Source organism: Cyanistes caeruleus, chromosome 7 (assembly GCF_971803275.1).
Source record: "Cyanistes caeruleus chromosome 7, bCyaCae1.hap1.1, whole genome shotgun sequence".
NCBI lineage: Eukaryota > Metazoa > Chordata > Aves > Passeriformes > Paridae > Cyanistes > Cyanistes caeruleus.
Window position 1 is genome coordinate 20,391,660 of NC_141707.1, and position 22,803 is coordinate 20,414,462.

The 22,803-nt window shown below is 37.6% G+C and overlaps 2 protein-coding genes across 3 annotated transcripts in view; one reads left to right on the forward strand and one right to left on the reverse strand.

Annotated features, from left to right (window-relative positions):
- SCRN3 (secernin 3) lies at positions 1 to 7,413 on the reverse strand. Its single transcript, XM_023930964.2, has 7 exons — positions 7,151 to 7,413; positions 6,834 to 7,015; positions 5,870 to 6,069; positions 4,980 to 5,192; positions 2,200 to 2,362; positions 1,663 to 1,843; positions 1 to 897 (listed from the first exon to the last, which is right to left on the reverse strand). Exons 1-7 carry the CDS (start codon positions 7,316 to 7,318, stop codon positions 742 to 744), a joined length of 1,263 nt encoding a protein of 420 aa, XP_023786732.2. The 5' UTR covers positions 7,319 to 7,413; the 3' UTR covers positions 1 to 741.
- CIRSR (corepressor of RBPJ and splicing regulator) overlaps positions 7,399 to 22,803 on the forward strand; it is a 21,330-nt gene continuing 5,925 nt past the window's right edge. The window contains exons 1-7 of one of the 2 annotated variants that reach the window (XM_023930965.2): positions 7,465 to 7,591; positions 8,296 to 8,390; positions 8,917 to 8,990; positions 10,197 to 10,210; positions 10,301 to 10,356; positions 10,677 to 10,725; positions 10,922 to 11,039. In XM_023930965.2, coding sequence (XP_023786733.1) covers positions 7,520 to 7,591; positions 8,296 to 8,390; positions 8,917 to 8,990; positions 10,197 to 10,210; positions 10,301 to 10,356; positions 10,677 to 10,725; positions 10,922 to 11,039 — 478 coding nt within the window. In that variant the 5' untranslated portion in view covers positions 7,465 to 7,519. Of the gene's footprint in view, positions 7,592 to 8,295; positions 8,391 to 8,916; positions 8,991 to 10,196; positions 10,211 to 10,300; positions 10,357 to 10,676; positions 10,726 to 10,921; positions 11,040 to 22,803 lie in introns of both variants that reach the window. The other variant, XM_086897801.1, reaches the window with a different exon arrangement.

Sequence of the window (22,803 nt, forward strand, 5' to 3'; positions counted from 1 at the left end):
TTGTATATAAGTAAGTTTATTTTTCACTATCAGAATGGGAAAAATAGATAGGCAAGTGAAATCTGTGGATAACTTACAGGATGCTTGCATTGTTGAATTCCATGTAATAAGATTTCACAATCACTCACAGCAAAATATTATTCTTGTGATTTGTTTTTAATATACCTTGAACTCATAGCCTCGTTCTACATTGAAGTAGTAGAAGGTTCATATATGAAATGTAACTTAGAGTGGTTTTACCAAGCAACTGAGTATCAATCTTACTTTGTTTGTGTGTCACTTCCTTTTTAATTCATTGTTCATCATAGCTTCTGCATTTTAGATAGTCTTAAGCATGGCCATTTTAATTCAGGTAGTCTGAAATTTTGCTACAGTTCTCTTGACTATAAAAGCTACACATGTGTTCACTAGAAGCAAGTTCTCCAGAGCTGAGTTAGTGTTCCATTCAGAGATGGGGTTGTTCCCTAATTTAGTTGAGCTATTGCACTCTGATTGCATCTATTTTTCAGCAAAGTCAATCTCTGCTGACAGCTTTGTGCCACGTACAAAGTCACTGTCTGGCTCTTAGGAGCCTTCCCAGCATTCTTCTTATAATCAAAAGCCATTTGTCCTGAATAGGAATCTGAATCTTTAAAACTGTCCATGCTATGTGGTATACTGAAAACAGGGTGTTAATCTATATAGCCTCTTCATTAGAAAACCCAATTATAATCCAAATTTTACCACATTCAAATAATATTATTAGCTATATATTTTGAGTTCTTCTTCTACACACTGTGAAAAAAGATTAACTACTTGGTTAATATCAAGGCATCCATTTTGCAGGATTGATTCCATTTGACTTATCTTCTGTTTCTCCAACTCCTGTATCTCTTGGAGCATTTCTTTACCTTTGTCCTGCAAAAAGAAACATTTATTTCACTAAAAACTATACAGAGTACGTAGTAATCACCCTAACAAAATTCTGTTCTACTGTCCTTATTTTAATCTTTTAAGAGTTTCTAGGGTACACCTTTATGTTGGCAGAAGTCAGTATGATGACAAGTTTCCTTAGATATCTTTCCTAATATCTAGTACTCACTTCATCTCCCTTGTCTAATAGATCGAAGAAATATTAGAGCTCCTTTAGATATTAGTTACCAAAACTTCAGTGGGCATATGATTTACTTTTAAGAAGATGTATCTGTAAATAGGAGAGATTTTACTGCTAAAAGTAAGCAGCTACCTTCTTGCTGCACATCTGTGTTCAGCTATCCTTGTCATCTTGTTTCCTTTCCTATCCATACCAAGCAAGCTCTCCACCTGAGACCAAGAGCCTGAATAGCTGCAAGAACTCTTAGCAGGAGTTGTGTATTTTCCTGCAGCTGCTCGAGCATTTCTCCATTATCTGACTGGTGTGGGAGTCTGTGGGGGGCTGCTCTGCAAGGTGAGCAACACAGATCCTCACCTGGGGTTCATCCTGCCAGTACAGCACAGTGCTGGCTGCAATTTCCAGTGTTGGAAACACGTGCCTGCCAGATGCCAACATGCTGGGCTTCTGGGGTACTGCACTGTTCTTTGCAATCCATCAAAGGCCATTAACTGGTATCACATTAACAAAATGTGAGCAAGGACCTTATATAAACCACCTGCTTGCATTGAAATCTAATTTAATCAACATACCTTGATAGTTTCCATAACTACAGCAGCACTTTGATGTTTTTTATAGAGCTCATGTCTTCGATCTGGCTTACTCTGAAAACGTGGTTGCTTCTTAACTGGATCATCATGACCAAATGTAGGGGATGTAGTTTTTAATAACTGAGTAATACCGGGCACAAAAATGAAAGGCTTGAATACAGATCTAGGAAGAAAAAATAGAACAAAGATCCTTTACTGACACCATTTGGTTAAAATTGTTGAGTCAGAAAATTGCTGTATTTTTTCCCCATTCTTCTACTTGCTTCTTTTAAGAAAGAAGTATTAAAAAAACCATCTAACTGGTGTTAAAGTCATTGTCACAGCAGTGCTCTGTTAAGTAGGTTGATACCATTAATATATATAATGTACATTGATGTTCCTCCTACACTTTGATTGTGCTTTTTCAGAGGGAAAAAGAAAACCAACCCAAAGCAAAAAAGAACATAATTAGGCAAACTGCAACACTTTTCCACTTAGATATTTACAATTTTTTATCCAATTTACTTGCTTCTACATCACCTGGCAGGATCTGGAGTTCCAGTAAAGAAGTGAATACAGGGAAGATTAGGCTGCTGAGGCAGTACAGACACCATGCTGCCAGTTGTCATAAATCCACCTTCCATGTTAATGCCACTCTCTTTGTCACGAAGAATTTCCATCATTATTTCAGAAGTGATAGATCCTATTCAAGATACAATACAATTATTTAGCCACAGAGCTAATATAATACCAACTGAATTACATGTTCCCTACAACTGGCTGCTTTTTCCTTTAATAGTCAAATGCCAGTTTTAGTTTGTCTGTGTTGGCAGGAGAAAAAAGTCATCCTAATGGCAAACCTTAATATGGAATACACTTGCATTGCTTTCCCAAAAGTATTTATTTCAAAGAGAGGTGGTGATAAGAACATGCCTTAAAAGAGGGGGAGTACAAAGACAAAAGGTATTTCCCAGAAAGGTAAATTTCATAGGGCTAGCAAATGGTCATTCACAAAGTAACTTTTCAGATGAAAAATAGTAATTTGGATTAAATGCTGAATTTTGAGCATTCTGTGGAGCTAAGAATAATCATTATAATAATAATAAATAATCATTATAATGACTTATTTATTATATATTATTATATATTATTGTACAGTATATATTATTAGAAACTATTATTTAGAATAGCATTATAATTCTATATATAATTGTTATAAATAATCATTCTAATAATAATGTTATTAAAAACAGTAACAGCCATGCATGGATTTAGTGTGAAACTTTGAAAATGAAACACCAAGACTGTCACTTGTTTTGCGTGGCGGGATTTTGGTGGGTGTTTTATTTTCATCCTTTTCAAGGATGCACTGGAGTGGCATTATATTCTATGCTCAGAAGCTACAGTAGTACATCCATTTGTAGAAAAGTCTTTATCAGCAACCTGTGTGAGGTTTAGTGCCAAGGGTCTATGAAAATAACTCCTGCTCAGGAGGAACGAAACCCTTTCCACATAAGCCTGTTCAGGTGATATCACTGTGAAAATGTTGCTATGTAACGTATGCTGGAGCTCAGATACTGGCATGGTATTGCCACACCACCCAATATTCTAACAGGCAGTTCTTGCTGAATGGTTTTCTTTTAACATTTGCTATACCAGTAGAGGGTATGCTTATGGCAGAAAAACATCAGTTTGCTCACTCTTTATTTTTTATTGGAAGGTACCATCTACCACTTTAATATTTCAGTGTTTCCCTTACTGAGTTCAGTGTAAAAAAAAAAAAAATTTTTTAACTGCCTTGCTGTTTCCTCTTAAAATACTCTGCTGCTAAGTCACACATCTCTGATATTATTTTTTCATACATGACCCAAGCTGCCTGTGGACAGGCATGCAGCACAACATTTTACCCATTTTACTTATACACTTAAGTATTCCTACAGTTGCCTGGCAAGGTTGGAGAATTAATGAAATCAGCAAGCTAGACGAATCAAAGAAATTAAAAGAATCAATGGTCATTTTCACAGCTACAGTTTAGCAACCTGTCCAGCAGGGAAGAAGGTATTGCATATTTTTCACTAGACTCTTACTATTTTGTATGCATGAAATACATTCCCTATTTTTTGAAATATGAATATTTCTCTAAAAATGGTCCTGACATAGTGGGCAGCTTGAAAAAACCCCACAACTGTAAGGCCACGGAGGGAAAAAGCAGGGAAGGATAGATGAAGAAACCAGTGATTTCAGTGATGCTGTAAACCAAATAGCTATTAGTTAGGGCACCCATTTAAAATAAATCTAAACAAAGTGAACCATATGAGGCTGATAACCTGAACACCTAGTGGGACTTTTAAAATGGCTCAGGTAAATGCCTGAAAATGGGGATTTAGAATGAAAACACAGATACAATCTCAGCATTGTTATAATACAAGTAAATACAGGTATTATGAAAATGCTTTCAGTATTCAGAACCTGCAATTCCGAAAATAAATGCAGGATTTACATGATTACTAAAACAAGATAGCAAAAGTAATTCACTCTGATGCATTAACTAAATGCTAAACCTGGTCTGTTAGAGTTCAGCCAAATAAATAAAAGAAACAAGGGGGTGCAATGTAATCTTGATTCAGATTAATTATTTCAAATGAGCACATGAATACAACTACAGCAAAAATCTGCTAGATGGATGCAGTTAGAAGCAAGAAGTCTGAAAAGCAAGCATATGAGCCAGTGAGTACTTAGAGTACAGAAAATTATTTTGTTCTGCTTTTGGTGTGTTTTAGTAGATCACACAAGTTTAGAGTAGCCATTATAGTGAAACTACAAAGATTTAAAAATCAATGTCAAAAATAAATGCAGGATATGTATCTGAATGCTGTGCTGTTGCCTTATATAAATGGTACCTGACTGAAGCTGTTCATAAGGTTCTCTGTGGCTGCAAACTGCTGAGAATCTGTTTTAGCCTTTAGTTTTTTTCCTTAGCGGTACAGTAATAATATGTAGCCTATCAAAATGTTTCAGAACATGTCTTACAGGGCATTTAGTGGTATGGTCATAATGTGACCTCTCAGGGTTGTTACTATAGCTCTGTATATTTAATATTTGACCCTTGTTTTAATTTTTCCTCCTCAATAAATGAGAAAAAAATGAATAAAAACTTCCAAGTTCAGTGCTTCTGTTTTAGGCAGAAAATCATTCTAGTAAGTTCTGGTTCACCAAGTCATGTGAATGATTGCCTGCATCAGATGTATAATCATTTATGATTTAAATTAATGTAGCTCACTGAATACTCTGCACATCTTGAAAATAATTTAAAAGGATACCTTTGTGTTTGTTCAGAAGTTTATAGCCTTCACAATATCGGCCTCCGGATGTGGTCATTCTGGCAGTATTGACATAAGAATACACTGCAGCAAAATCAAATTCCTTTTCCCCATCCCACCAGCCATTGCTTTTGGCATATTCCTTCAGTTCTGGGTGTTCTCTGTCAATCTTGGTTGTGATAGAGAGCTGGTTGGAAATATTCCGTACACCTCCTGTTTGCAAGTTGCAGAGAGATTTTTTAAAATATATTGAATGATTTTTCCTGGTATTTTCTTTACAATTAGTTTAGTAAAGCAAACTAGCCCTGAAGAGTTCCTTACAGGATCAGTGAGTCTGGTGGTGTATTTCTGGCCATCTCTCCCATGCTACATGTATTTTTCTGATTGAGTTTTCACCATCACTCATTTCTGACTCATTTGCTTCTATTGCCAACATAGTATTTCAGGTTCTGTCCTGATTATTCCCACCTTTACATTCTTCTTCTTCTGAGACATCCAGAGATCGAGCTTGTCCTCCTAAGTCCACTAAAAGCATCAGCCACTTCACGGCCCAGTACATCAGTCCTGTCCCCAGATGAAATTGTCATGGATTACTACCATCCTTAAGACCACACATACTGTCATTCTCATTCTGACTTTCTTGCTGTCCTCTGTTTTCCAAGAGCAGGAGTGGTTATCTCTGGCTCTGAAATGGCCCCTGTCACTCAGCTCCTCTGACAAACCACCAGCTACTCCACACTCATGCTGCAGGAAGCAACACCTGTTGCTTACAGGCACATGTATGCAGCTCGAGGTTAGTTTGATGCCTTAATGAAATGGTAAATGAAAACTGGGGAACCCCAAGTGGTCGTCGCACTTGAAATGTTTAGAATGAAGATCAACATCCATACCTTCTACTTTTTCTGCTGCCCAGTATTTTCCTGATGTCTCCAGCACCCATGCCTCCTTTCTGTCGGCTATCAGAAAACTGTTGTGGTATGTAAATGCCATGTTGCTCTCCATACAGTTTCCTCCCTGTCCATATTTTTCCAGTAAATCAACTATGACACTAAGAGCCTTTTCAGCTGTGTCTGCTCTCTCAAGTCCAAGCCTAAAACAGAAGAAATATGTTATTTTTGGAACAATGAACTCCATATAGTACTATTCAGCCCGAGTATTCAAGTTGATATTTGCATATGCAGCTGCCAGTTGTATGATCTGGTAAGGGCAACACAAGTCAGGTAGAGGGCTTCTTTGAAGTGGGTCCTCTGCGAACTTGACGTGGGGAAAAACACCAAATAGAAATACAGAAAGAGAGGAATCCTACAAAATGCTTACAAGTCCTGTGTGCAGATATTGGACTGGGGGGAACTACCAAAAGAACTGACTGACTGCTGTAGCTTAATGAGAGTTACAGTGGCATTTGTCGGGTAGGAACATGAACTTGGAACATGAACTTGGAAATAGGCAGCTAAGACCAAAACTTAAAATACGTATGTGAAAGATGGGGGAATAGAAAAGGAGTACAGACCCTAGGAAAAGGCACAGATAGTAGTGCCTGAAGCCCACCTGTGCTCTTGAAAAAGTCTTCTTTTGGTTTAGTATAAATTTTATAGAAAGAAAAATGTTTGCTAATTTCTTTGACAAATTCTGTTCTAGTGTCTGATACTTCTCAAGGGCTCCTGGCAGAAACCTAGTGCTTATGCCAAGAAATACTTATTTTTACCCGTGACTAGAACAGAGGAAAAAGTGCCTTCTGAAAGTGAAAGTACTGTTTCTCCATATGACTCAAACCACATGTTTCCACGTAAATTCCAAATTCGGTACCATCTGCCAAAAAGGAAGAAAAAAAAAAAAAAAAAAGCCCGTGCACACCTTACGAGGTCCATGCCGAGGAGAGCTTCTCCATCGCAGATCTCTTCCCTGCCCCACACCGCCTCGTTGCCGATGCACACGCCGTGCTCGTTGGCGCCCATCTCGGCCCCCCAGAGCCAGGAAGGGCGGCTCAGGACCACGGCGTGGGTCCTCTCCACCTGCTCGATGCTGATGTAGGTGCACTGCAAGAGGTCAGAGCACACATCGAGTCACCGTCCCCGAGCCGCCGGCCGAATCGCGGGCTGAGCACGCAGATAAGGGCTGAGAGCGGCGTTCTCGCCGCCTCCCGCAGGAGCGCTCCTGCCCCGCGCCCTCACCTCCAGCGCGGCGCCGGGCGGGTGCTCGGCGGCCGGGAAGTGCACGACCTCCTGCACCTCGTCTGCCGGCCGGTCCGAGTTTTTCCCGAACACCACGCGGCCGCCGGGCGCGGCGGGCGGCAGCGCCACGAAGGTGTCGCAGGAGAGGGGCGGCGGCCGGGGGAACATGTTGAGGGCTGAGGGCTGAGGGCCGTGGGCTGAGGGTCCCGGCGCGGACAGCGGCAGCAGCGGCGCGGGGCGGGGCCGGCGGAGCCGCGGAAGGCCCGCCCGCCGACCCGGAAGGCCCGGCCGAGGCCGCTCCGGAGCACCTCCGGCCCTGTCCCTGTCCGTGTCCGTGTGGGGGCCGGCGGCTCCCGCTCCGCTGCCGCCATGGGGAAGTCATTCGCCAACTTCATGTGCAAGAAGGATTTTCACCCCGCCTCCAAGTCCAACATCAAAAAGGTGAGGGGGGCCTGGGGATGCCCCGGGGGGACGGGGTGCCGGTACCGCAGCGGCCCGAGCAGTGCTCCTCACCTTCGTGGGGTGGCACCGGGGCTGGGGCAAAGAGGAAGGAGGAGGCAGGGAAAGTAGTTCAGAAATACTTGAAACTTCGAGTTTCTTCGTTCCCAGGTGTGTATGACTGTCGCATTTTCCTGGCCCAGGCTTTTCAACGCCTGATTGTCAGGACTAACAGGCAGCGTACAGCGTCCAGGACAAACCCACCTGTCACGATGTGCCCATATTTTCCCAGTATTTCAAACCCGCCTCGAGCTGGTTGCAGGTGTCCTCTCCAGAAGTGTGACCATGCCAGAAACCCCCGAGGGGACCTGGGGCTTGGGGTCTATCGAGACTTTGCTGAGCAAGGGTCACTGCAGGGAAGACAGTGGCACCCACAGGGTATTTTCTGAGCTTACTTTTCCTTTTGAGCTAATAAATTTTGTCTTGTCTTTTCAGTGCATAAGTGTTGTTGGAACTTGGAGTTTCTCAAAATTACTGCTGTGGGAAGTTCGTTTTTAAAATACTGCATGAAAATAATGTATTTTATACAATTTGAAGGGTGATCATCCCTTGTTAATCATTTTTAATTGAGTAAGCCAGTTATTTATACACTAATATATTTTTCAATAGTTTTTGTATTTAAGTAGAAGCTTAATTATTTTAACTAGGTATGGATGGCAGAACAGAAAATCTCATATGATAAGAAGAAACAAGAAGAATTAATGCAACAGTATCTGAAAGAACAGGAATCCTATGACAATAGGTGAGAATTGGCTTAAGATCACACACTTCTTCCTCCTGTCTTGTTTTCATGGTAGTAAAGATCGTATTGCTGTGAGCAATTTGAACTACTGTCTCCCATTGACTGTAGTAGTAGTAGGAGAGAGCAGTGATTCATTAAGTGATATCTGATTAAGCAGAAGTCACAAGAACTACTTTAAAGTGGTTTTGTGTCCATCTTCTAATTAATTTCAAAATATGCTACGTTTCATAGAACAGTCGGTAACCTTGTATAACAATACTTTTGTATCACACAGAAATCTGTAACTCTGGACCTACTACTTTTCAGTTGAGATTGAAATGTGTGATTTTTGGTACACAGTGGGTCATGCAAAAGCATTGACTGGTCTTTCAGGTTTTTTGATACTCAGATTTTGTTACTCCCATTAACAAATAAAAAAAATGCTAGTTATCACAACAATTTCCTACTTTTGTTTTTGTGGTTTTTTTGTGAGTGTTGCCAATGTGATTGTTTTGCATGTAACATACCAAATGCCCTTTTTAATTAGGTTGCTTATGGGTGATGAGCGTGTGAAGAATGGTCTTAATTTCATGTATGAGGCCCCACCTGGAGCAAAGAAAGGTATTGCAATTTCCTGATTGTGGACAGATAGTACTGCAAAGCTAAAAACCTTCTGAAGAAATAAGCACAATGTGTTATTTAAAATAACATAATCATGGTGAGGTAATGATAGGAGGTGCGATTTTTTTAATTCTTTCTGTGGGACTATACAGACATAGGTAGATATAGATACAGTATGTAATAATTTTGATCTCACAAAACTTTAATTTCATTCAAAGACAATGGTTGGGATATTTTTGAGCAACAGTTCAATGTGAAGTGTACAACCAGATAAAATATCTTTCCAGGAAACAGCATAAATTCTGTCCTCGACCAAGGGTGTTTCTTTAGCCAATTATAAAGCCATTGGATGAGGACTAGACCTTACCAAGGCAGCAACTCAGACATGTCTGCACAAACCTGTTTTGGCCTGCCTGCACTCCTTTACAGAAATAGCAGGTTGCTTTTGTTTAAACATTACGCCCATAATGCAACTTGGTGCTTGTCAAGCACAGGAAATACCAGAGCAAGAAATTAATTATCAGAAGTTATAAAAATAATAAATGCTGAAATTCAATAGTCAAAAGTGCTGCCTGTCCTGTGTCTGGTGAGTTTATGACTGTTTACTAGTGTCATAAATGGAAGTTTCTAAATACCTGGTGGACACTCATATCAATCACTTAATTTTAGCAAGTTCTGAATATAAGTGAAGAAGTAAGAAAATATGTTCTCTCTAAGAGAAAACATGTTCCCTTTAAAATACACCTTTTCCATTTGCATTAAAGCCCTTGGAAATGCTTGGATGGACTCATTCTTGTAGACCAGGTTTTGCAATTATTTAACTTTAGAAGCTCTAGTAGTAATCTCTTAAACTTAGAGGAAATGTAATTTCAAAGTAGCAATTATTGCTAAACTTTTTTTTTTAATACCTTAAAAGTATTGTTGCTACTCTTGCAAAAAATGTTTGAAGTTTTTATTTGTATAACAAATTTTAGAAGTAACAAGTTTTAGAAGGTGATTGTGGATTTACAGGATTTATAGCTATATACTAGAGAGTAGTTATTTTAAGTGCACTCTAACTAAAGCTACTTTCTGAGTATTTGCACTGTTGTTTAGTAGAAACGATAAAATGTTTTGTCTTTAGCTTAGGGGGAAATACCATCTGCATTTTACATATGTAATTAATGCATCATTTCTTTTCTTTGCCTGCTTTCTGAAAATTCAAAGAGGAAACAAAAGAGGTATTTCATTATATTATTTTATGTTTTCTTCTTGCTTACTTTAAATGTATTCTGAAAAACTTCAAACTTACCATGTGTTTTGTTTTATAGCAAGAAGGAGAGACTGAATACAAATTCGAATGGCAAAAAGTTGCTCCTCGAGAAAAGTAAGATATCTGGATTTTTCACATACTTTTCTATTTGTCCCCTTTTTTCCCCTGTTACATTTCTGAGCAGGTCACTTGTGTGATCTTGTCGCATCCTGACTCTTAATTAGTAAAACCTGTTAACCTGGAACTATTTCCTTGCTCAGCTTTATTTCTGTTTGATTTTTACATCCATATTTGACACATGAAAAACAATGTTTACTGGAATTACACCTCTGAAATGGGTGCACACTTATCAACATAAGGTAGTTTTGTATATGGTGCCTTTTAAAAAGCAATAGTGAATTGAGTATTTGTTTTCTTTCGTGTTTGTGTAACAGATACGCTAAGGATGATATGAACATCAGAGATCAGCCGTTTGGCATCCAGGCAAGTCACATAAATTTCACTCTGTGGATGTCTGGGGTGTATTTCAAATGTTGTCTATGCAGAATGTTCACTAGATTTTATCATCTCTTGTTCAGTGGGTTTAAAAGCTTCTCTTATGCCTAATGACACAGACGTTGCTGTAAACATTTGGCTCTGCTGGTGACTAAACTGTGTCAATTGGCTTTATTGCCTTTAGGTGCGGAATGTGAGATGTATTAAATGCCACAAGTGGGGTCATATAAACACCGATCGAGAATGTCCCTTATTTGGCCTTTCTGGAATCAATGCAAGTTCAGTGTCCAGTGATGGTTCAGGTAGGCAATGAATGGTTTTTAAAGGTTCTGGTTAGATATATGGGGGAAGCTCATTATGTTTAATTTTAGAAGTTTTATCATATTTCAGAGAGTTGGTGAATTCTGGAAAATAGTTAATTCCAAATGTGGGATCCACAGTTTTGAGTTAATTGTTTCAAATTGCTGGGACCTGATTTTCTAATTTTTTAGTAACTCATTTAAAAAAGATTCTGTATTGCTTTGATCCTATCCATGCCTAAAACTGAGAAGCTGCAACGAGACATTAGATCAGAATGACAAAATTTGTGTTACCAAAAAAATGAGTGGATTGTCAAAGACTGTCCCAGTTCATATTTAAGCAAACTGCTTGGATAAGATGGAATATGTCATTATATCTTTGTTAATCACTTGGTAAAAAGGAGAGGTTTGTGGGCTTTTTTAAAAATATGTAATTGTGTAAGTGGATAAGCAATTGAAACCTAGATTTCCAAATGTCTGGTTTCCTTTCATTCTTTTTTCTTCTTGAACTACAATTTTTTTTTTCTTCTATTAGCTCTCCTGTTAATTGAAGTCACACAGCAGTTAGTGCTAGCTTATGTTTGAAGAAGTGGGTATAAACATTCAAACTGATTTTTTTTTTTGCCTACAGTACTTTTTTTCCATCAGTTAACCCAAGTTGTAATGCTTTTAAGTTTCTTAAAATGGGGGTATGTTAAAGAAACATGCGATAGCATGGATGACTCTTCAGCCTTGCTGTACTGTGCCTTAAAGTCATGTGTCTTGGATTTTCAGGGATACCATTGGAGTTGATGGTTTCTGCTTTTCTTCTGTCTTCCTTCAGGTTATCTATTTTATGTAGCAGCTCCTAGTTTTGTTACATATTTAGCCTACCAACAGTTTTTCAGAATTAGATCAAAGATACATAGTTTCTTTGGGATGAGGCCTGGAAGAGTTGAGCTCGGGGAAATGGTGCCTCTTACTCTCCCGTCTTTTTAGGCATTGTCTGATGATCATGCCATTATATTACTCAACCTATAGTTGACTTGCTCAGCCTTTCTGTTCAGTTGGTTATAAAATTAAATCACTTTCTTGCATGAATTTTATCTTAGAAAAAAATTGTGGTGAGAGCATTTGTTGATGGTAGAATTATTTTGTGCAGCTCTTGCACGTCAGAGAGGCTTTTGTGCTACAGAACTCACTGTCCACACCTCAGTTCAAATTATGTGGGTAAATTTTAGGGATATTTGGTTGAGGAAGCAGAAAATATTTGTATGTGCTTGCACAAACCTGAATATGTGTTCCTTATTATTCATTACAGTGTAATACAGACACTCTGCAGTGTCAGTAGAAGAATAACTGCTTGTTTCAAACCTTACTGAACTATCTATATAGGTGTAGGCAACGTTTGACTGCTGTGGGTGTTTCCCACTTGAAGAGATGTCCCCCAGATGGCTTTTCAAACAATCTTTCTAAGCCTAAAGAGAACATTTAGCATATGTGATGAATTTTGCATGAAGGAAAATGGTGTAAAAGTACTTAGATGTTCTCAGACTGTTCCAGTGCCCTCTCATTTTCAACTCTGGAACTTAGAAGACAGTGTGCTATGCTGAGCTTAGACTCTTGTAGGCTGAGGAAGGATTTTTAGGGAGTAGGGGTGGGCGACAGATCAGGATTTGTATATATAATTTGTAAGACGCTGTTCTTGAATTTGAATAGTCAGCTGTAATGATACTGCTACTTTCTCTTTCTCCCAGGGAAACTATGTAGAAACACTGTAGGTTAAAGTTCTTGATTTAATAGCAAATACAAGGGTTAGAGAAAGTGGTAATATTAATTACAACATCATATAAAAGGTTGTCTGCTTTTTCAAGCCTCAGGAATACAAACCTTTCATCAACTTTTCTAAAACTTCATCTGATTTAATAACAAGATCAGTTACACTCCTTTGATGATTTCTGGAAATGTGTGTAAATGAAGCACTACAGTTAACTGACAACATAAATTCTTTGAGTTCAGAGTTTGCTTCTCTTAAGACTCATAATTCATCCACATGGTATTTTAAGCATATATGTCATATACTTTAAAAAAAAGTACAGTATTTTTGTTGTTTGTTTTTGTTGAAACCCTGACAGCAGTCCTGTGTAGGCTGGGATGGGAATAATTACTTTGCATTGCTGAGAGTTCAGCCCAGTTGTTACAGTGCTGCAGATCCAGTTAGCTCTGCTGCATCTGTTTCCACCTCCAACCTCCATCAGAAGAACCTTCTTCTGTTGCTCTCTGCAATACACCTCCTCAAGCTCTGTTTGTTCTTGCTTCTTTCTCTTCATCAGTAATTGCATGCACTCCTAAGCTGCTTTATAGACTAAATTCCTGATTTTTTTATTGTTTTATAGTACAAATGCAAAGTACAATAGCAAAAATATCCATTGCCACACTGTTCTTTAAACTGGCTAGAGCTCCAAAAAATACTACTTTGGGAGGGACAAAGACTTTTTATGAGATCATCTTCGTATGAAACCTTTCTGTGTTTTGTGAACTGATGATTAGGTTTGAAGAAGTCCCTTGCACTTGAAGCAATTTGAATTGTGCATGAATTTCTTCCCAAGCAGCCCCTCCTCCACATGTCACAAGTGTCTCCTCATGCTTAGAAAGCTGGTAAAACACATGTAAATAGTCCACAGTTTTCATTTATCATGGTTGTCAGCACCAGGAAAAAAAAAGTACAAGACTACTTGGCTTCTAAGGTCAGGTAAAGTTCGTTCAAATTTTCTGAAGCTGTTTGTTCGTTTGTAAAATGTAGAGGTTTAAACACAGGTCTCTGAACAGAGCAATGAATAGGGATTTCAAGGATAGGCAGTGATTACTGATAGTATACAATCAGTCTGGAATGTGTACTAAATTTATTTGAATTTTTAATAACTCAGTGTGTAAAAATATGTTTGCAATGAACTCTCAAAGCATTGAAAAATGTTCAGCTAAATTACTAGATCATGTAGTACTTTCAAAGGTTGGGTAGTACTGCCATATTTAGAAAGTAGTTGAAAACTTCTTTCTAGCTGGTGTTTCAGGAAATGAAATATAACTATTGTCTCATAAATGAAAGTGTACAGCTGAGAAATACAGATATAATGAGGAAGAAAGGTGAAACCAGAGTAAAATTTTAGTACTGTAGTCAATGTACAAGGATTCCAATTAGTTTATGAAATTAATTGTATTAGAAGGACCAGATTTAAGTTCTAAATAACTAAACATTTTTTTTAAAGAGCAAATCTTTGGCATTTTTTAATATTCTTTAGAAAGAGCTCTATTGCTTTGAAGTTACTTACTTAGTAGTGCTTTATTTCTTCTGATTTATAATCTTTTCATCCTAATAGAAGTTGATCTTACATCCTTTTCATGCAAATTGAATGGAATAATTTTTTTAGGCAGTGCGTGGTAGTTACCCTAGCTAAATTTAGGTTAGAATTCTTCAAACTTTGCAAATACTCTCCCTTGCTAGGTCACACCATGCATCAGCACAGTGTTGGAAGGCTCTGGTCCATGTGCTGCTGAGCATCTTGGCTGGTGATGAATCTTTGCCCAGTCAGTGCGTGGGAACATTGGGCTTCATGGTTCTGAATCTGGTATGCTAAGGACACTGGCATCAGTAATTTCTGCAGAAGTAGGTTTTAAAAAATGGTCTGGCTTCCCTGTAAAAGATTGGTAGTAGGCCTTGATACAAGTTCAGTTTGTGTTTTGTTCTAATTTTTTCCTGCTTCAGAAAGAGTGAAACAAAATGTCTTGTTTGGACTCACTATTTTTTTCAGTATCAGAGGAAACATTTCACTGCATATAAATGAAAAAATTGTCTGATATTGTTGACTTATCTAAAGTTCCTGCTCTGTTTCTCCATAAGGAAAAAAGAATTATAAACTGAGATTTTTCTTCCCCCCACATCATGTATATTAAAAAAAAAAAAAAAAAGCCAGTATAGGCTTCTTCTTTCCCATAAATTTTATAAGTTGTGATTCTGTCATTTCAGCAGAATAGCTGCCTTTTAATCTGATGTGAAACATAGTGCTGTTCCTCTTAACACATAAAACTGGTTGGCAATTGCCGTGTTGGATTTGGTGTTGAATATTTTGTGTGCAAAGATCAGTCACATCCTTCAGTCTCCTTCAGTGAAACCACTGCAGGGCAGAGGGTGTCTGTGGAACAGAACTGTGTTCTGCTGTCTTTGTCAGCAAACAAAAATAGTTACAGTACCTTAACTTAGGCATGGTGGCTTGGTTATTTTGCTTCTGGGACCATTTTACTAATCTAGCTGGTAATTCATACAAAAAAAATCTTACCATTAAAAAAGCACCTATTGAATAATATCTCACCAGTGAATAGAGATTATTTTTGCAATAAGGCAATTTCAGTGGATGTGGTTATCATGGGATAATCACACCCCTGGGGTACAGCCTTGTCTGTAATCTCCCAGGAGTGTAATTATTGCATGATAACTGCACCTCCTGGTGTTGCATTATTTCTATTATGAAATTCTTAGTTTTAGATATAAAGTAACTTACTTTGATCACTGGAAACTGCAAAGTAGTGTTAGAATATTCCAGCTGTGAGGCTTATGGAGACTAACTTAGAAGATTTACTTTTCCTTTACGAAGGTAAATTAGGCAATCAAAATGCTTCTTTGGACTAAACTGATTTGCAGAGCGTTTTACTGATAAAATCCTAACTTTCAAAGTTCAAACAAGATGAAAATATTGGTTGTGCTTCTGACTTTATGTGCCACTGTGTATATATGCATGTAGAAAATACAGAATGCATACCAGCAAAAAAAACAGCTCACTAGCATCTCAAAGTTTGCCTATTTTTACAATCCTTTTTTTTTCATTAACCAGCAGCATCTGCTGGGGTTTGTGAGGTTTTTATTGTGAATCCTGAGAAGCCATTGACTTGATTGGAACAGATATCATTAGGTGTCCTGTGCAAAATGTTTTAGAATAATACTGTTATTTCACTTCAAAATTGCCTGTGACTTTCTTGGTCAGGTAAAGTTAGGACAAACTGAATTTTTTTTTCCTTTCATTCTTTCCTGCAAACAATCTGGCCTGTTCAATGATGGTTTGGGCAGATGGGGGAGGGATTAAAAAGCTATGAAAGCTTGAATGCTCACAACCTCTATTACATGGTTTTTATAACAAACAACCCACTATGGCTATGTTCCTTTCTTATGAAGAAAGGTATTACTATCTTAGGAAGTGAGGCTAGTGTCTCAAATTATTTGAATAGCATAGTTAGAAGTGGGATGGTAAGGTTAAAAGATGTTCTTGCACCCTTGGCCTATGAAAGCTAAGCCTGGAGAATGCTGGCCGTCCTCCTCTGCTGTGGACTACTTTGCATATCTTACAGCTGACTGGCTCCATATGTGATCCATGCCATGGAATTACTAAGGAAAAAGTACTGTAAAGTGCTTATCATGTTGTGGAAAATTCAGGCAAATAAAGGTAAAATCTAATAAAGCAACATGTGTGGGGGTGTCTAGTATCTTATGGTCTACCAAGATAAAGCCATTCTAGGTATGGCTGTGCAGGTGCAGCCTTCTGAAGGTTCATTACCCAGTTCTGGGGTTTGCACTCTCTCTTTTTATCTCCTGAGTGCCTTTAGGTGAAATACCTTTACAGAGTAATCACTGAAATTACCAGTCACATGGAGACAGCAAAAAATGAAATCTATGTTTATGTTACATTATGACTGCATCTCACTGCAGTTTCCCAGTGACAAATACGCTACCTTTTTCCCCAAAAGAAAAAAGTCTGCATTGTATTGGGAATGCAGGAATTTTTTTAAATGTTATCTTGAATTTGTAATAACCAAGAAAACGTATTTGAATATGTTAACTGTGAATATTTATATAAATGGTCATCTGTAGAAACATACAGTGTGTGAAACCTTCCTTTATGATCTGCAGCTGACACCTTTGATGGTGAACAGTAGGAACCTTAACTAAATCTTCACATAGTTTAAGAACTGTCACATTTTAGAATAATCCTCCATTTATGTTTCAGAAGCCTTGGTATTTGTTGTGAATGCATAAGATATAGATTCTTTCAGTAATGTTGTGCTTAGCATTTAAGCAATAAATACGGATTCCAAAAGCAGTTTGATAATGTTAAGTGGTTTTCACTGCTCAAAAAAAGTAATAAGGAAGCTCAGGTTTCTCTGAAATACCACATCACAAAAGCATGGCAAATTACACCAAAATTCTGTGCTAAAGTGTTAAATACAGTTAAACTGCAGGCCCTCTGAAGAAGAGCTAATTAAAAGCCAGAGGTTTTAGTCATTGATTTCTCTCAATGCCAACTGCAGCAGTTGCTTTGAAGTGTAAATATGGTCTGAATGCACTCATCTCTGAAACAGATGAAAAAATTATCAGTAAAAGATGATTGATTCTAAATTAGTGGAGGCAGCATAAATTTACTGTGTGTCATGATCACATAATTTTGATAATAGTTCTTTGTTCTTTAGATAAAATAAGTGCCTACTCTCATCTCTGTCACAACCTCAGTAAAAGTTCACAGACTGTGGAGTGTGATTAAACTCAGTCTGTAATTTTTTTCCATTTTTGCTCAATTTCCTTTTATGCCATATTAACAAAAGCCATAGAAAACTCAGTGGACAGAACAAGAAAGTATATGGATGTATTGACACAACTGTCTAGTCTGATTTTAAAGTTAGTTTCTGTTTTAATAAAGCAAAACATTAAAAGCATTGTATGATATATTCACCCAGAAAAGGCAGCCTTCTGCATTCATAGTACATTTATCCTTCATGTGGTTGTGTGCCAGAATGAAACCCACCAGCAGAATGTTTTCTAAAGCCTAGTTAATTCAAAAGAAATGTTTTTGTACTCCCTAGGTATTTGTTTGTCTTCTTTTCCACAGCAAAGCATGGCTTTAGTATCACTGTTGTGTAGAAAACCAAATAAATTTCAGTTTGGAGTCGTTACGGTCTCATGTGGTCCAAGCCACCTATAAGAAAGGATGTTGACAACATGCTTTAGGATTACTTTGTTAACAAAAGATGTGTAGCAATAAAAAAGAAGCCTTGAGAATATCTTGTCCTTGATTCATAAATTAAGTTTTAAGCATGGGAGCATGGAGCTTACTGGCCATGACGTGTACTGGCAAATTGATAGCAGATACACAAGTTTGCTATGTTTACATTTTCATGTAAATTACCTCTCTTACCAAGTCAGGAGAAGTGTGATGGTGTGATGATAGTGATATTTTTAGATTAAAATGATCACATTTGTAAACTAAAAGATACCCCATGCCAGAACACATTTTCAGAAAGGGAGAAAAGCCTATTCTAAATAGGCTAAAGTTCTAAAAGCCGTATTCTAAATACTCTGTTTTGATGGTACACAAAATGAGCAGTACTTAAAATAAAGGTAAATAGTTGCAATTAAAATGTCACCATGAAGAATCTACTTTTCCCAGTATTTTCTACAATTTTCCAGTTAACTTTTATATAGTGTACTCTACTTAATTGTGTAACAATACATAGAATACAAAACAAAAAATACAAACAACCTTATGTATCATATAGTTCTATAACTGCAGCCACAATGTAAGTACAACTGGTTACTGTCATTTCCCCTGCCAAAGATGGCAGTAATGTTTACAGTATTATTGTTTCTTATGTCTTTGCTTTCCATTTATATTCCACAATAAAAATCCATTTAAAACCTGATTGATTGCAAAGAATAATTCAGTTTACTTATCTGCACTGGTGACAGTAATGAAAGCTGTTATCAGTAAATTGGACAAATACTGTCAAGACTGCGCATCATGAGTAGGTGGAAGTAAAACTGCTGTTTTTGGTGATACTGGCAAACATAACATGTTTGTCTGTCCTCACTGCCATTGAAGCCATTGCAGAAAAAGTAGTATTTAATCACAGTAGTTGCAAAAAGGTATTCTAGCATACTGTTAAATCCCTCATATTGAATAATAAGAAAAATGTGCTTTACACGTAGTGGAGGCCTGTTAGATGGTGTGTTACAGCTGGCATTGCTCTCCTAAGGGTGCCCATGCCTCCTAGAGGAAACAGTGTGAAAACAATGGAATGTTACATGCACTCTGCATTTGTAGCATCAAGAGAAGCACAGACAGAATAGAAAATTAATTGCAGCTATAGGTTTCTCTGATTTCAGGCATGGGGTAGTGATGTGGGGTGGGAGAGCTTGCTGTAAGGCAGGCACTTAAGTAATTGAAATCCAGAGCTGTATTCCCCTCCTGAAGGCTTAATAGAAGCAGAACTGATTCTGTTAAATTCATCTCAGATCTGTGATGAGAAATTGGCATGCTCCTTGTTCTAAAAAAGCAAATTTCCAATATAGAAATCCTAATATGATATTCTTCTGCAATCCAGTGTAATTGATGCTCATATATGCCTGAGAAAAAAACTATTTACATCTCTTCTGTTTATTTAATTGTACAAGTATTATAAAGATGCACCAAAAGCTGTCAAGCTAAGGTTGTACTCGGGTAGTGCTTTGTGAAGACTCACTGCATGTTTTGAGTTTCTAGATTTTTGTGCCCCAACTCTTTGAGTCTATCTGAATTGTATCCTCAAATAGTACCTTAAACGGAAGATAACAGAGAGAATTAGTGCAGCAAGAAGTTCTGTGCAAAGTAAGAATGAAGAAACTCTAATCTTTTTGCATGACAACACTGTTTCTTGAGAATTACAATAGCCCAAAACCAACCCCTTTAAAAATCCTTTGGTGGGTCTTTAACTATGGTGATGTCATATGCACAACCAGTTATTTACACTATATGACAAAAAGTTTTTCCAAGACTGTTAATTAGTTCTAAAGCAGATAAATGGTTTAGTTTTAGCCAAGTGGTGTCTGGAAAGTTTGAAAATTTTTTTTTCCCTTTTCTTTTTTTTCCCCTATCAAAATGCAAATTTCAGAAAATAACCTTGACAGATTCAAAAATAGCAGGGTACTGTTGACTTGTTTCAGGAAGAATAATAAACAGATGAATAAATTTTGTAACTTTGAACTTATTTTTAGTTTGCTGATGAAAGAATGCTGAGAGACTAGTTGTCAGAAGTTGTAGCAATCAGCTATTTTTGTAGGATACCTGTATCTAAAGTTCTGCCAGCTCATGGTATAACATCTCCAGATGTTTTCACTGGCATGAGGTCACAGAGGTAGCTTCTTCACAGGCTGTCTCACCAGTCTGTAAGAAATGCCTATATGAGGAGATTGATTTTCATAGCATGTAAAGGATTTCTATGTCACTTCTGATGTAGGAATGACTCTGCAAGTTGATGGGTGCTGTTCAAGAATAGTAAGCTATCATCATTGCCAAAGATTTTAGGCAACTGAGAGCCTCTCAGCTCAATCTTACCTCTGTTTTACATTTAAAGACTCAGCTGGAGCTGAGGACTGCCAGGTATACCTAGTACTAGATTCTGACAGTCTTAGAGGGTGAAGACAGAAGTGTGGTCATAAGCCAAAGGCAGGCTGAAAAGATTTACCACTTTGGGTTACCAGGCAACCTGGTGGCATCAAGGTTTAAGCTTTAACTGCTTAATAGGGAAGCCAAAGACACTTCTGAGAAGTTGCTTTTTTCAAATCTCTGTTAAGTGAGGTTCAGTTTTTAGGGTTTCTTTTACAGGCTTTGTCCCTCTCATTTACATTAGCCAGGAAAAATCCCCTAATAAATTTTATAGTATGGAAATGAGAATATGATAGTTTACTCACAGGTTTAGGCATCTTTTAGGACTCTGTGAAAAAGCATCTCAAAAGGAAGTATGTTACATGCCTCAATGCTGTCACATAAAACAGCTGTGCCCAGGAATCCTGAGAGACCTCCACTTGTCACTGTTATTTCAAAGAAAATCATATTTGCTCATCAACATCATTAAAGTATAAATCAAAAGCAGTTCTGTTGAGGTGGGAGAAAGAAGTCACCAAGCATTTGATTCCTTTGATTCCAAGTAGAGGTGTTTAATTATGAGAATAGACATCTTCTTGATTGTTGTTCTGTTGTACTGAAAGTAAATAGTAATAGAGGTTTGCAGTTAAGCTGTGCAGCCATTGTCAAATATGATGTCTTAATTGAACTTATCAGCCTGGACTTGTAACCAGGTAGAAAACAATCTCTAGATGTCCCAGATGTCTAGATTTTTATGCATCTGTTTCATCCTCCTAAAAAATATTAATGTTTTTCAAACTGCAAAGATGCCATACTGCAAGGAAGTGTCTTCCATAATCAACCATTCTGGACAGCTGCCCATGTCATGCCTGGCTGGGGTCTGCACACAGAAAGGTTGTGAAATAGGGTTGTGTTTTGACTCTACTTTCATTTATGGGGTTGGTTTATTTTCTGAATCTCATTTCCTATTTTGTTCTAAAGCCTTTAGTTATAGTAAAAATAACATATTTAGTAAAGCTTCTTGGAGATTCTTGCATCTCCTCACAAGCTAGGCTGAGCCCAACTTACTGTTTCCCTTACAATTGCAGGGAGACCAAAACAGGAATAATTTTATTTCATAAACAGCTTTAATCTCAAGTTTCTGTGGGTGCATTTGATGTAGCTTGTATACATCCACAAAACAGGAATAACAGTAGTTTGGTAACTGTCCTTATCATGGTAATACTGCATTGCAACTAAAATACTGTAGGTGTAGCTACGAATTTCTCTTTGACATCATTAATATACAAGGACAGATACACAAATATCAGTAGTGTTGGGCATTCGTTACAAGCTTTTTCTTAAAAAAGAAGAAATAATTTTGCTTGCCTCTTTCCAGTGTTATGCACAAGAAATACCAAAAAGGTTTGGTTTTGGAAAATAAATTTGAATTGTGCTTTTGAAGGCCAATATGCCTTCATGTCTCTCTGGTCTCAATTCTGACCGTAGTCCTCATAGGGAAACGCAAGGTTAGGGCTTCTGTCTTGGTTATTTAGCAAGTCTGCTGTATAGATTTGGACAAGCTGCATTTCTCTATTGATCTAATCCTACTAATGAGAACAATTAAGTATTGGATACACACCGAAACAGGTACAATGCTGGAATACTGAAGAGGAATACCTAAGAAGTTAGTTAAGTTACTTCGTTAGGCAGTGGCTCTTTGAATAATAGGGAGGAAATGCCTTTGAATAAAAGAGGTATTCTAGGCTTGAATTGGTCAAGTGTTTGGGTTTCTTTGGTATGGAGAAATCTTTCATGACTCTGTGCTTTGTTTCTGTTTGGCTTCCTCATATTCGGTTTTTGACTGAATTGTATGGCTGTTTTATATGGACTTTTCAAATCAAGGCCTCTTCTGGTACCAAGTTCTGTCATTAGGTGTCTGTCTAATGTTACTTTTGGTTCCAGCCAGACTAGATTTCAGCAGGCAGACCAAGGTGTGAAATTTTAAATATGTAAAAATGTAGTCATGGGGACCTATACACACTCATTAATTGTGAGTTTACAAGTACACTATAACACATAAAAAGAAAAAGCACTTTTGGTGAAGTACAGGGGGAATGGGAAATAACCCCCTACTTAACAAAAATGTAAACTCAAGGGAAGACTAAAAAGTATCTCATTTGAAAATTCTTTTGCCCAGCAAAACAAGGAACTTGTGAAAAGAAAGTCATTAAGGCAGGGCTCCTTAAACCATTTCCAAAGTTTTGTTTAATTCCTTCCTGCTTTTCTGTTTGTTTCTGTGAGGTAATATACAGGAAAACTAAGAAAAAGGTTACTTTTTTTGAGAAAGTGCTATGTTACTTTCCATA

What these genes read in the sequence shown, in the direction of transcription:
- SCRN3 (XM_023930964.2), bottom strand. Translation starts at nt 7,318, where the DNA reads ATGTTCCCCCGGCCGCCGCCCCTCTCCTGCGACACCTTCGTGGCGCTG. An exon ending in CTCGGCATGGACCTCGTAAG is followed by an intron (nt 6,070 to 6,833) that starts GTGTGCACGGGC and finishes CTTCTGTTTTAG; the next exon opens with GCTTGGACTTGAGAGAGCAG. An exon ending in TAGTTATGGAAACTATCAAG is followed by an intron (nt 898 to 1,662) that starts GTATGTTGATTA and finishes TTCTTTTTGCAG; the next exon opens with GACAAAGGTAAAGAAATGCT.